This window comes from Callorhinchus milii, unplaced genomic scaffold, assembly GCF_018977255.1.
Source record: "Callorhinchus milii isolate IMCB2004 unplaced genomic scaffold, IMCB_Cmil_1.0 Scaffold31, whole genome shotgun sequence".
NCBI classification, from domain to species: Eukaryota; Metazoa; Chordata; class Chondrichthyes; order Chimaeriformes; family Callorhinchidae; genus Callorhinchus; species Callorhinchus milii.
In genome coordinates, this window is record NW_024704772.1 from 3,441,012 (window position 1) to 3,455,747 (window position 14,736).

A 14,736-nucleotide genomic window follows, 5' to 3' on the forward strand; every position below is an offset into this window, starting at 1 on the left:
TACTGGGATGTTGGCCTTTATCTCAATGGGGCTGAAATATAACGGAGAAGAAATTATGCTTCAACTATATGGAGCCTTGGTCAGACCCCATCTTGAGACCATATTCAGTTTTGGACAACGCACCCCAGGAAGGATATATTGGCTCTGGAGGAGGTGCAGCACAGACTCACAAGAATGATACCAGGGCTAATAGGGTTAAATTATGAGGACAGGTTGTATAAACTTGGTCTGTATTCCCTGGAGTTTAGAATCTGATAAAGGTTTTTAAAATAATAAAGGGATTTAATAGCGTAGATACAGAGAAACTGTTTCCTCTGATGGGGAATCCAGAACAAGGGGCATAATCTTAAATTTAGAGCCAGGCCATTTAGGAGTAAAATTAAGAGGCATGTTTTCACCCAAAGGGTAGTAGAAATCTGGAACTCTCTCCCCAAAAGGCTGTGGATGCTGGAATCCATTCACTTCTTCAAGACGGAGGTGGATAGATATTTGTTAGGTCAGGGTATTAAGGATATGGGGTAATTGGACTTGAGGTACAGATCAAAATAATCTTATCGAATGCTGGAACAGGCTCGAGGGGCTAAATGGCCTACCCCTGTTTATGTCTAGAGCCGTACAGTACTTATAGCATATTTATTCGCATTGCCCAATTGAGTTTCTTCCCTCATTTCCTCACCACTGATTTACAACTACTATATATTGGCATAAACAATAAGTTACAAGCTTGAAACAAATTAGTTTAAGATTATTTTTTATAAATATAAGGCAAGTCTCTAAGTTCAGCACTTAACCATATTTGCCCTAAGAGTCACCTCGATAGGTTATCACCCTACTGAACAAAAGATCCAAGACCTTCAGGGCAGATAGTGAATTCATGTCAGTCAATCTATTGTACTCATCCAGAAATAGCTAAAACCTACACTATTCTTTCAAGGTATGTTCTGCTAAAAAATCAAAGGAGTAGAGAACCAGTGGAGTGTCTTGCAGGAGAAATTCTGCCAACCATATGTTAACTCTTATTTGAAATATCCACACTTCAGTGCCAGTTTGCATTGAGTACATCATGATCTCAGAGGAATTCCTTGCCTATTGAATGGAGTGTAACCAAAGATACAGCAACCTGCATGACACCAAGTTGAAGAGTCCTAAGCTGGTATCGCAATTGGCCTTGTCCATTTCCTTCTCTAGAACCTTCTTATTGATTGCAACACCAATCACTACTATTGATGTCAGTTCTGAAAACATTGAGGAGGACATCCCAAAAGGAGGGACAGTCAGGGATCTGCACCCAAGCTGGTGGTTGGGATCAGGAGGGGTGGAGATCAGGGAGGGTAGGGGTAGGAGGGTGACCGAAGGTGCGGTTGAAGAGGAGGGTCTTGAGATGGGTCTTGAAGGAGGCAAGAGAGAGGATGAGGCGGAGGGACTGTGGAAGTTCCAGGGGTTGGGGACAGTGAATGAAAAGGAAAATTATCTAAACATAGTTCAATTTCCCGATAGAACTTTTTTTAAAATTGTCTGCACCAATCCTAGTGGATTTTCTCAGTTTGATTCCCAGTTCAGTGTTCACTTGTACTGGATTGTAATTACTCCCAATCTTTTCATAAAGAATCTATATTAGCCAGCAGTGGGAGAGGGAACATCTTCATTTAATATTAGCTCTCCAAGGCTGAATTTGAGCTCTGATCCTTGTGATGAAAAGACTACCTTAACCCAGAACACCACTCAATCGCTCACTCATTCGTCTTGACGTCCTTTCCTTGGTAAATCAATTGATATGAGCCAAAAGATTTATGTCTTTGGTAACATAGATAGAGACTGTAGTTTAAAAGCTGCTCTTACACATTGTGGGTTAGGGCAAATTGGCTGCCAAGTTTGCCTACTAATACAGTCTGACAATACTTGACAGCAACTGTCTGGGAAGTACTTTGAGAGCTTTGACCTTATTTGTGTTACATCGAGTGCAAGAATTTGTATTCTGTAATGCTTTTGATTATTCTCCTTATAGGCTTGATTAATAGAGGTTCCAGGTTCACATTTCGCTCCTTTTTTGAGAACTGCAAAAACATGATATCTTTCAGTTCTCGGAATACATCTCCAATGTTTGTGGAGCTCGACAATAAACCTAATGGTGAATTTTATGCATTGACTACTTTTATACATTCATGAATAGGATTTTCATTTTGAAATGAATTACAATTTACAAATTTACCAAGCAAATTGAATTAAGGATTAGCATAAAAAATAAACATGGTAGACTGACACATTGGCATTGGTTTATTTCAGCAGAGTAAAAACCTTTAGGTGAATGACCTAGAGGCTTCAGAAATCTCCTGTCATTGCATGATAGTGCTTGTCAAAGTCACAAAATGACATTCTCTCTATCTGTGACCAGAGCACCCTCTGCCTCCTCATCCTCCTGGATTTCTCTGCTGCGTTTGAGATAGTCGACCATGCCATCCTCCTCCATTGGCTCTCCTCCCTCATCTGCCTTAGTGGGACCGCACTCGCGTGGTTCGAATTCTATTTCACCAGCCGCCTCCATTTCATCTCAACAAATGGTTTCTCCTTCCGCCCTCACCCGGTCACCTGCGAGGTACCCTAGGGCTCTATCCTTGACCCTCTTCTTTTCCTCATCTATATGCTCCCACTGGGTGATGTCATCCGCAGACACGGTAAATTTCCACATGTTTGCGGATGACGCACAAATCTACTTTGCCTCCTCCAGCACCAATTCCAGGTCCCAGATGTTCTATCAGCTTGTCTGGCAGACATCAAGGCCTGGATGAGTGTAAACTTCCTGCAGCTGAATGGATAAGACGGAAGCCATACTCCTTGGCTCCCATCAACGTCTTCACTGCTGCGGATCTAAACTCCTCAACCTCCATGGACTCTCCCTCAGATTCACTGAACCAGTGCGCAACCAAGGCATCCTGTTCAACCCCCAACTGTCCTTCCTCCTCCACATCTGGTCCCTGACCAGGAAGGCCACCTTCTTCCACCTCTGCCAAATAGGTGCCTGCCTCTGACCGTACCTTATACTCGTGTTTGAATCCATTCACTCCCTTGCACCTCCCTACCTCTCCGACTTCCTCACTCCACTCAGCTGGTCTACTGCTCATCCCTCGCACTCTCCGTCATCATCGGAAGTCGCGCTTTCAGCCACTACGTCCCAAAACTCTCACTCGATCCCTCTGTTTTTCTGCCCCTCTCCCCTCTTTCAAGTCCCACCTGAAAACTTTCCTCGTCGACCGTGCTTACGGCCACCTCCCCACCTCACCCCGCCTCGAACTCAGGTTCTGACACTGTTAAGCTTTCTGAGACGCTACCCAGTGTGGAAGGTGCAATATTTGTTGTTGTTGTTATGACTGATCCCACCAATTGACTGAGGTATAGACTACAGTTGAATTACACTTTTTTAATAGTTTCCTGGAAGAGTTAGTGTTATGTTGTGTTTCACAACCACACATTGAAAACTAGTGACTGTTAAGGTATCAGTTGATAGCATTCTTATCTCTGGATCAACAGCTTGTGGGATCACAGCCCCCGTTGTGCTGGTCCTTGGTCCAGACTTGACACTCCAGTGCAGTACTGGGGGAGCACTGCATTTGGCTAAGGTTTTTTTAAAAAGTCTGTCTGACTGTGGAGTCCTGTAGTGGTTAGAGCTCAGTGATTAGAGCTCTCGCCTCATAAGCAAAAGGACCTGGGTTTGATTCCTGGGCGGGGCAAGTTTACTTACTCCACACACCTCTGTTTACCTAGCAGTAAGTAGGAACCTGATTGTTAGTCGATTGGTGGATTGCTTTTCCACAGGTAATAATTCCTTAAAAAAAATTAGTCACTCAACCCACAACTGGTTGTAGGACACTGCTGTGAATAATTGGCTGCCATGTTTCGCCCACAAAATACAGTCAATTCACTTTGTAGTATATTCTGTGAAGCTCTTTGAGATGTCTCGGAAGATGTCATAAGGCCCTATATCAAATGCAAGGATTACTATTATTAATATTATTAATATTATTATTACGTGTTGAGTACATATGGAGATTTCGCAGCACAACGATTAAAAGGACAATTCTCAAATCTTCTCAACAAATTGTCATTCACCACATGTTTTTGTAATCTCTTGCTACTGAGATTGCTGCTGAGTAGTCTACGAACAATTGCTTCACTTCACTATAGTTACTGTGAAGCACTTTTAAGACTTTTTGAAGTTATGAGCAAGTTTTATTTTAAACAGTAACTCCAAATGCAAAATGCCTGTGTATTAGAGAACTTTGGATTTGAGTGTTTGCAGGATTTACAGATGTCTCAAATCTTTAAAATTGTCTTAATAATAATATTAATCCAGAATATGCCGTAAAACAAATTGACTGTATATATTGTTGGCGAAGTGCACAACAGGGTCCCACAAACAGTCATGGATTAAGTGACCAAATTATTTTGTTTATTTTGAAGGGAATATTACCCATGGAACCCGATCCACCAATCGAATAACAACCGGTTAGTCTTGCATTTGATTGAAAAGCTTGTGCTTTTTGGCTTGCGGGGAGGGGAGTTGAGAGAATACAATCCGGCTGTGTGTATATCTGAGATGGGTGTAATGTATATTGTGTTGCTGTTGACTGAGTGTAATGAGGGAACTGTAAAGGTCTAACATTGTGTCTACAAACGGGATTTGATCCTCGTTTTAACAAAGACTAAAATCTCTCTTTGGGAACATGAGCGGTGATAATAATTATCTGAACGGTATAAGAGCGAAGGGATCAGAAGCCTCTCCTTCCTCCTCCTTCCCCCCCCCCCCCCCACCTTTGCAACCCGCGCATGTGAAGTTGTGCAGCGTTGAAGCCTGTTTTCTTGCGATGGTGCTAATTGATTATCAGAGCTGATCCTGCCGCAGTGGTTAGAGGTGTGTTCATGTAAACTGAGTGATCCGACAGCGGAGCTTGCACCACGATGCTCACATCTTAAATGGAGAACAAATTATTCTGATTTATTTGATTGAGTGCCTGGCCCTGTATTGATGGATGTGAAGATTTCTCTGCCCGATGCCCCCCCTTTCCATCATCCTGTCACCTGGTTTGCCCCTCCGCCTGTTGCTAGGCTGACACGCCGCGGCTGGCTGGCTGCTGGCTGATTGCTCAGCCCCGAGCCGGTGATTATACAGGCCTATCAGACAGCAGGTGGTATTCCCCCCCAGTGCTGTGGCTTCAAAGAAGGTGAGGCTTCTCTGCCGTCGCTGGGACTGACCGAGGACAAAATGGCTGCAGGGTCTTCCCTCATGGGTATGTATGTTCACGGTTTTCACACTTGTTTTCCCCACAAGGCAGGATTTGATTTTCCGAGAGCTCCTTCAGCATATTTTCCTGTTCACCAAGTGTTTTTTTTATGCACACCGACAAAACGATTGGTGAATTTAGTCTCATCGTGACCGTTTTGCATCCCTCGGGACTAAGGCTGTGTGTGTGTATGTGTGGATGTGTCATTGCATTGAACAAATTTAGTGATTAACTAATGGGGCAAAGCTTTGGGACTTAATAATAATTATAACGCTTGCATTTGATTTGGCACCTTATGTCGTTGAGACGCCTCAAAGCGCTTCACAGAAAAGGGTATGCTGTAAAGTGAATTAGCAGTGTTTTATGGGTGAAATACTGCATAATAGGGGAAGCAGTGGGGCACAAATCTAGCTTATGGGTTGAGGAAATGTGAAGTCAGATGATTTCCTCGATTATTTCACCCACAAAACAGTATATCATGTGAAGCGCTTTGCGACGTCTGAATGACATGATAAACACACTATATTAAATGCAAGGATTATTATTTATTATTATTCTAAAGCGATAGTGTAAATGTAAGCAGCGCGTGTGTGGGATGCATTGTGGGATTGGCTGTTGATGGGGCAATGCAGGAAAAGCAGAGTAATGCAGAGGAGTGAGTCAGCCACTTGCAACCACTATCTTATTAGCTGCATTATTCCTACAAGTCACCCATGGAAATGTTTTGTTTTCAACTGACATAGGTGCCTCTTCTCCTGCATTAAACAATCCTCTTGATTCACAGGGCTGCAGAGTCCTCTAACTTAGTGGTTAGAGCACTCGCCTCGCAAGCGCGCGACCTGAGTTTGATTCCCATGCACTGCAAAATGTTGGGCAAGTTTCTTTACTTACGTTTACCAAGCAGCAAGTAGGAACCCGATTGTTAGTCGATTGGCATATCGCTTCTCCAGGGGTAATAATTATTTTATAAAAAATCACTCAATCCACAACTGTTTGTGGAACACTGCTGTGCGCAATTGACTGCTGTGTTTTGCCCGTAAAATATACAGTCAATATGCAGTATATTCTTTGAAGTGCTTTGAGTCTCTCAAAGACATGATATCAAACGCAAGGATTATTATTATTTAGAAACATAAAATCGGTAAATTCCAATCAACCAATTGTGTGTATGAGCACAAATGGCCTCGTCTGAACATGATCACTAAAATGTTGCATTTGTTTACTTTGGTAATTTAATCTGTGGGTTCGAACAAAGTCTACCTACAGATGGGGAACTTTTTGTCATGTAAAATTAGGGTAACTGTGCCATGTGATAACTTGCCCCTTACAAGCTATACAGTTAAACCATCAGTCTGATTTTACAATTCCGTGCAAATTTAAGTGCCTTAATAAGACCAAAAATGCATTTAGGGGAAGAATGCAGAAGTGTCTGATAGGAGGAAGTCTTGTGAGATTATTTAGCAGTTGTTTGACAAAGGAACTGCAGATATCGCTGTTGATTACACAACACAGCAGTGGATTACTGTAAATAGCCCAGAAGGCAGATCTTGTCTCCCAACAGCAGGCCTATCCACATCTCAGCTGGAGGGCTGACAAGTGATCACACTACAGTACAGTACTTCCTGTTTATACCTCTCTCAGTGCAAGGTCATGGTTACAGACTGTACTAACCAGTTACTAGGAAATGACACTGACTGTAAATGGGGGGAAAAAATTACGGATTAATTTTCTGAGATCGAAATTCCATTGAATTCGCGGTTAGGGAAGTGACTTCTGTCACGTGCTCGTCTCACTCCCAAGGACAAAAGGGTACACATTTTTTTCGTACACCTTTAAACTAGGGTGAAAGTGCAATGTTTCCAAGTGTCTGCCCAACAGTACCTTAAGAATAATAACAATCCTTCCATTTGAGATATTTCCTTATTGCAACGTTAAGATATCTAAAGCACTTCACAGGATATATTGTAAAGTGCTGTGACTGTGTGTATTTTGTGGGCATTCGTTGCTATTTTATGGTTACCTTCTCCCTCCCCGGCTTGGCTTCAGCCTCCGTCACAGTTAAGAGCTCAGAGATGCTGCCCTTTGTGAAGAGCGCTATATAAATGTAAGTTGTTGCTGCTGTTGCGTGTATATTGGTACTCGGCAATAAAGCATTTGTTTCAAATGTTGGATCGAAATGTGTTTCTTGAATAAAACGTATCAGAAAAGCCAAACTGCTTTTTAAATAGATCGTTTAGTTTGTTCCTAAGTAAATGGCTATGAGGTTGGTGTGTTACTAGTAGTCTATAATAGTTTAAAGTAATCTACTGAGTTACAAGAAACTTTGGAATGTAAAAATTCTAATTGACGTCTTTACTTCAGACTTGGGTTTGTTTTGGGGATGGTCATGGTGTAAATGTCTGTTTCCTGTTTTTAAAGCAAGCCATGTTGTCCATTCTGATAGATTATCTGTATGGTTTATTTTTGGTTCTTTATCAAATAGCCATCCCACAATATTTATTCCCAAGTTAGAATATTGACTGTTTTAACTCAAACCAGTGACTGAGGCAGTCTCTCATTCATGCATTGTGTTTTACAACTGGCAGGAAGTTGTGAACAATAGTGCCCTCTGGTGTTCATGTACGAAGGTAAAATAATAATAATCCTTGCATTTGATATAGCGCTTTTTCACATCTTCTCAACATCTCAAAGCGCTTCCCAGAATATACTGTGAAGTGAATTGACTGTATATTTTGTGGGCGAAACACGACAGCCAATTGCGCACAGCAGCGTCTGTCCAACAAACAGTCATGGATTGAAAATGACCAATTTATTATTGTTTTGTTTTTTGGAGGGATTATTATTATCACATCTTCGAGATGTCTCAAAACGATTGAAGAGATGGGGGAGATAATTTTAGTGCCTTACAGAACCTGCCTCATATCCCCAGTGGCTAATAATCTTTGCATTTAATATAGAACCTTATGTCGTCTAGACTTCTCAAAGCACTTCATAGGATTTTACTGTGAAGTGCAGTGACTGTTTTTTAGCCAGATATTTCAATGACTTATCCAATTGTCAGCATCTCAGAGACTGTAAGACTAAAAACTGATTGCAGTTCACATTGCATTGAGTTTTATTTCTCTTTCTTTTCTAAATTTGGAATTTTATGGATTATGCAAAGCTTTCCAAGCTCAGTTCTTGATATTTCAAAATATTTATTCTATCCTTCCGATGAGACATCAAACTGAGGTTTCAGATGGATGTTAAAGATCCCAAAGAGAAGGAACATTTTCCCAGTGAGCAACAATTCCTCTTCCTCCCCCCATAAAATTGCTCACTCACTCCATCCTCCATCTAGTCACTCCGCTTTACATTAAATCCTGTGAAGAGTTTGGGATGTCTCCTGACGTGAAAGGCCCTGTACAAATGCAAGGATTATTATTGTTTATGTTTATTATTAATGTCTGTGTCCTATAGTACTTTGCGGATTTGAGTGGGACATACTTCAGTATCGTAACTAAAGGAATTGAACACTTAATAGAAATTCGAAATATATTGCCAATGAACCATTCAGAATAGACATTACTGTGTATTTATCTAACTGATCATTTACAGCATTGATGTAACTTTGCATGGTTTGGTTGTCTGTCTTAGATACAATCGAACTTTGCACTGAGGAATGTAGTTTGTTCAGTGCAACAAAAGTTCAGCTTTATCCAAAAGTTAAAGCATAAGAGATTACTTTTAGAGAACTGAATGATTTCCTACACAGAATCCTAAACCGCAATGTGGTGAGTAACTAAGCCATTTTAATTTGAGGATGAATTTGGAGAATGTCAAACAGGATAATTGGGAGACATTTCTTGGAATTAACATCAAGGCACCTGAATCACAACGGCTTATCTGATACAATCTCCTGCCACCCAGAATGTAGGGAAGCAGACAACTGGTATTTGTTGGTCTAACGGACAGCAATCTTCAGGACTTGGAGTCCTGTAGCTCAGTGGTAAGAGCAACTGGGTTGGATTCCCGGGCAGGGCAAAATGGTGGGCAAGTTTCTTCACTCCGCGTGTCTCTGTTTACTTAGCAGTAGGAACCCGATTGTTAGTCGATTGGTGGATCGCTTTTCCGGGGGTAATAATTCCTTGNAAAAAATAATAATAGATTGGTCACTTCAATCCATGACTGTTTATCAGTCAATTCACTTTACACTATATTCTGTGAAGCGTTTTGAGATGTCTTGAAGATGTGATAAGGCGCTATATCAAATTTCAAGGATTTTTACTAAAAAATTATTATTTTATAACTAGACTGGAACATGGTAATATAATAATCTTTGCATTTGATATAGTATATTCTGTATATTTTGTTGGCAAAACGCAGCAGCCAGTTGCGCACAGCAATGAGCCACAAACAGACGTGGGTTGAGTGACCAAATAATTATTATTATTTTTCTATGGTATGTTATAGGGGGTATTGGCAGTTTTTGCTGAGTGGTGCAAGCATATTTCAAAAACTAATTGTCCCCTTGGCTAATGATTATGACCTTGTTGCTTTGTGTAACCCAAGTATGCTTTGTTTCAGATTATAATCTAATAATACTTGCCTCATGATGTACGCCTTATCACGTCATTGAGGTGTCTCAAAGCGCTTCACAGGATATACTGTAAAGTGAATTGACTGATAGTTATTTATTATACCTGTTTATTACCTTTTGACTTTCTATCTCCTTTCAGAAATTCCGAGATGGATGCCAGTGAAGAGCTGCCAAAAAAGGTCTTCAAGGCCAGAAAGACCATGCGTGCAAGTGACCGACAGCAACTAGAGGCCATATACAAGAGCAGAGAGGAACATTTGAAATCTAACGATGAGAGCAAACCTAAACTGTGCAATGGCAAACATGAAAATGGGGATTCTGATGGCAAAAACTTGCTAAATACAAACTGCATGGATGATGTGGACGGCATTAATGATGTGAGGCTGGGCCCCGAAGAATTGCAAGGCAATTCCATTGATGAAATTGTCACAAATGTACCTGAACTAAGCACTGATGACAGATGTCTTGAACAAGAGGACTCCGCACCAAAACCTAAGAAAATGGACTCAAAACCCATGGTTGCTGTGGGCGAGCAGCAGATTCCAACTGTGAGTAGCGATACTGAGACCCATGCCTTGCTCAGCAATACTAGCCGAGGAGAGGCCTCGGTAAGGCTGGAGAGTGGGGAGTTGACGCAGGAGTTGTTAGTTGTGGATCGATCGTGTACGGATTCCCAAAGCCTTTCAGAAGAGAAAAGGATACCTTCTGACAGTAACAGCAGGAGTCAGAAAGTGACAGATGAAAACAGCCTTAAGTTACAGTCTTCCTCTCCCTCTGTGAGAGATAAGGAAGACTCCAAAAATTTGCTGGACATTAGTGAGGAGGCAATAACTAGTAGCATCGAGTCTGTGCAGGAGAAGGAGGGTTGTGAAGAATCGAAGATGGAGTGTATGGGAGCTGGAGGTGGCAATGTAGATAAAGACAAGACAAGCGAGAGGAAATCTACTGGCAACATCCAACTGCAAATGGAAGAAATAATCCCGATATTGGAGAAACTGGCCCCGGAGAAGGAAAATAATTTATCCAACGACCAAAATGATGTACCTCCCATTCCTTCCCCCGCACCAATGGACAGTCCATTTAGTGAGTTGCAAGACGAGCAAATGGAAGCTTCCGCGAGCAGTTCTCCAACAAAAGAGGACTGCAATGGCAACTTGCCCGAGGGAGCCTTCCTTGTCTTGTCCGATGAAGATGAGCCAGTAATCGAGATGCCACCTGAAGTCGAAGAGGTGGTATTGAAAGTTGAGAGCCGAGGTAAGCTTGCTTGGTAATCCTCACACTCGTTTTTAAATCCCTTCACATCCTGACACCTTCCTACATCTCCAACCTGCTTATTCCCCCCCACCCACTGCCTCCACTCGACTGGCTCCGGCTTTCTGTTTGCCCCTCGTACCCTCCGTTCCACCATTGATGGCCGCATTTTCCTCCACTACGTCCCGAAACGCTGGAACACTCTTCCTCTATCCCCGTCCTTCCCCATTTTCAGGTTGCACTTGAAGACCTTCCAATTCAATCGTGCTTAAGGTCACCTCCCCCTGGCTGCCATCACTGTCAAATGCTCTGGGAAGCTACCCTGCGTGTTATTGTTGTTGTGTATTCCTCTCGTTCATTCACAATATGTTGCAGGGAAATTTTATACCAGATTAAAGGTTAGCACAAGGAATGAATATTGTTCTTTCAGTGTGGTACATGACTGAATTTATTCACTGAGTGAGATAAAAGACATCCACCAATTCTAAGTCTAATGTGAAATAGATATGTATGCACAGTAGGTGGCCGTTTGTCTCATTGTTTCCCATGCATTCGGTGTTTGCTCCTCCCAAGAAGCCTCATCCCAATTCCTTATGCTTTCCATATCCCCACTAATTCCCTATCAAGTGCTCCGCGGCACTACTCCCTGTGAAGAATTCTATATAAATGCAAAATACTCCAGGTGCTGGAAATCTGAAACAAAAACAGAAGTCGCTGGGAACACAAAGCAGGTCAGGCAGCATCTATGGAGATGTTGTTGTAATAATCGAAGCCTTAGTCAAGTTTCCTTACTCCACACATCTCGGTTTACCTTGCAGTAAGTAGAAACCCAGTTGTTAGTCGATTGGCAGATCACTTTCCATAGGTAGTAATCCCTTTAAATAAATAATAATTATTTGGTCACTCAATCCACACCTGTTTGTGGGACACTGCTGTGCATAATTGGCTGCACATTTCACCCACAAAATATACAATTGCTCTGCTTCGCAGAGTATTCTGTGAAGCACTTTGAGACGTCTCAACGATGTGATAAGGCGCTAAACCAAATGCAAGTATTATTGTTATTAATACCCTTTGAATTTTTTTTAAAATGCTCCAATCAACCCTGAGAAATCACTCTTTAACAATCCTCTAAGTTAACAAGGCTTGAGGAGTTTACAAAGGGAATTAATTCAAATTACAGATCTAACCACAATTTAGCACCAAATCATGCATCTGACACAGATTAGAAATAATCCAATGTTTAGAAGTGAGATTTAAAACCTTGAGGGTTGTGAAAATGTGAGAGGCCATTCAGGTAGAATCAATTAGGATGTTCAAAAGTCATTTAGATAGACTTCATAATTTGTATACTTAATGGTATGTGTGTGTGGAGAAAAGGTGGGGGAACAGGGTTAAAAGATAATGATAATAATTCTTGCATTTCATATTGCACCTTATCACGACTTAGAGACGTCTCAAAGCGCTTCACTGGATTGACTGTATTTTATGGGCAATCTGCCATAATCTAATAAACTCTTGAAACAGATGAAATGGCTGAATTGTCTCCTGTTTTTGTCACAGGGGTTGAAAATGGGAAACTCAAGACTACAGAGTTTGTGTAGTGAGGTTTGTTAAGTCCTATACTTGACTGAGTAGACGGAGCTTGATCCTACATCTACTGTGTGTAAACCAACAGTGTCTCAATCTAACACTGTTCAACCAGTTGGGGTAGGCTGACTAAGTGATTTCCTCACTGAATTGACAATTAGAAGTTTCAGCGAGGATGGATTCTTGGTAAATTGTTACTTAGCATCTAGATCAGTTTCACTGCTGTCTGTACCTGCTGAAAGATTTTACTCCAGATAATTCCTGCCCTCCACGCTTACTTCAAAGGATTACTGTACGAGGATTGTCAGACTTTAAAATCAGCTAGAAATGACTTGTGCCTGAGGCTGTACATATTTCTTAAGTAATTTAGCATTGTATTGCAGGAATGGCAGGATATGAGAGTCAGATCAAATCGCATCTCCTGGGAAATTGGATGTGTAACCAGCTAGGTCAATGGCATCCAATGGTATTCCTGCCTGAAACTGTCACTATGTATATTTTAGGCCAGATTGCACATTAGTCTGATTGTAAATCGTCTCGACACTGACATGTGAGGCTGGGATCTGAAACTAGGGATAATTCCCTAATGATCACAGTAATAATAAATAATAATCCTTGTATTTGATATGGCGCCTTATCACGTCTTCAAGACGTTTCAACGCGCTTCACGGAATATACTGTCAAGTGAATTGACTGTCTATTTTGTGCGCGGAATGCGGCAGCCAATTGCGTACAGCAGTGTCCCACAAACATCAAGTGACCAAATTACTATTATTANTTTTTTGGAAGGACTTATTACCACCGGAAAAGCTATTCACCAATCAACTAACAACCGAGTTCCTATTTACTGCTCGGTAAACAGGCGTGTGGAGTAAGGAAACTAGCCCGATGTTTTGTCCTGCTGCTTGGTCTCTCGCTTGCAAGGCGAGTGCTCTAACCACTGAGCTTCAGGTCTCCCTCCCAAAGGAGGCGTTGTTGCTGCTGGTCCTCAGTGGGCATGTGGAAGGTGAATGGAGTAGTCTGAGCGTTGAGGCAAGAAGGGGAGAGGACTTAATAAGGTTGAGCCATTTAGTGTTGGAATAGAACCCTGACCCTCACTGACACTCTCCACCCTGCCCTCCACAACTTGTCTATTAGAATTAGTTGACTCTTTGGAAATAATTCAACTTTCTGGAATTAGCTAATCAGGATGCGTCTCTCCAGGGAGAGAGTGTACATTCCATTCCAACAATCCATCTCTTGAATTTCCATGTGTAGGTGGGGGACAGCATCGGCATCCAAGGCTGCACTCTCCACCTCTCAAAGCCAGTCAGGAACCTCGGTGTTCTGTTCGACCCTGAGCTGTCCTTTCTTCCTCATATCCGCACCACAACCGGCACCGCCTTCCATCACCTCCGAAACATCACCAGACTACGGCATTACCTCACCCCTCACGCGGCTGAAACCCTGGTCCACACCTTTATCACCTCAAGGCTGGACTATGGGAACTCTCTCCTCGTCGGCCTTCCCGGCCCTCCCTCCACACTGCAGGTCATTCAGAACTCTGCAGCTTGTGTAATGTTCCACACCAGACACCGCGACCACATCACTCCCACCCTCACCCTCGCCCTCACTCCCACCCTCACCCTCACTCCCACCCTCGCTCGCCTCCACTGGCTCCCCATCCCCCAGAGGATCGAATTCAAGAACCTCATCCTCACCTACGAGGCCATTTACGGCCTCGCTCCCTCCTACCTCTCCGACCTACTATCCCCCTACTTACCTGCCCGTACCCTCCGTTCCTCTGGCTCCGGTCTGCTCCACATCCCCCACCTCAACCGCCCTACCATCGGTGGCCTTCAGCCTCTCAGCCCCAAGGCTCTGGAACTCCATCCCCCAGTGCCTTCGCCGCTTCCTCCCTTTTCTCCTTCAAGGCCGGTCTCAAGACTTTCTCTTTGACCTTCAGCCTTCAGCTCCCCTCTCGACTCTCTACCCCCTCCTCGCTCCCTCCCTTCCCTCCCCTCACCCTGACCATTTCCCCCCTTCTCGCTCCCTCCCTTC

At 42.7% G+C, this 14,736-nt stretch overlaps 1 protein-coding gene across 11 annotated transcripts in view; it reads left to right on the forward strand.

Moving 5' to 3' along the window:
* Positions 1 to 14,736, forward strand: part of LOC103189678 (activating transcription factor 7-interacting protein 1) — a 102,173-nt gene that overhangs the window by 32,281 nt on the left and 55,156 nt on the right. For 10 of the 11 annotated variants that reach the window (XM_007910155.2, XM_042344999.1, XM_042345000.1 and 7 more), the window contains one exon: positions 9,995 to 11,109. In XM_007910155.2, the coding sequence (XP_007908346.1) occupies positions 10,005 to 11,109 (1,105 nt within the window). In that variant the 5' untranslated portion in view covers positions 9,995 to 10,004. Of the gene's footprint in view, positions 1 to 5,224; positions 5,283 to 9,994; positions 11,110 to 14,736 lie in introns of those variants that run through there. The other variant, XM_007910156.2, reaches the window with a different exon arrangement.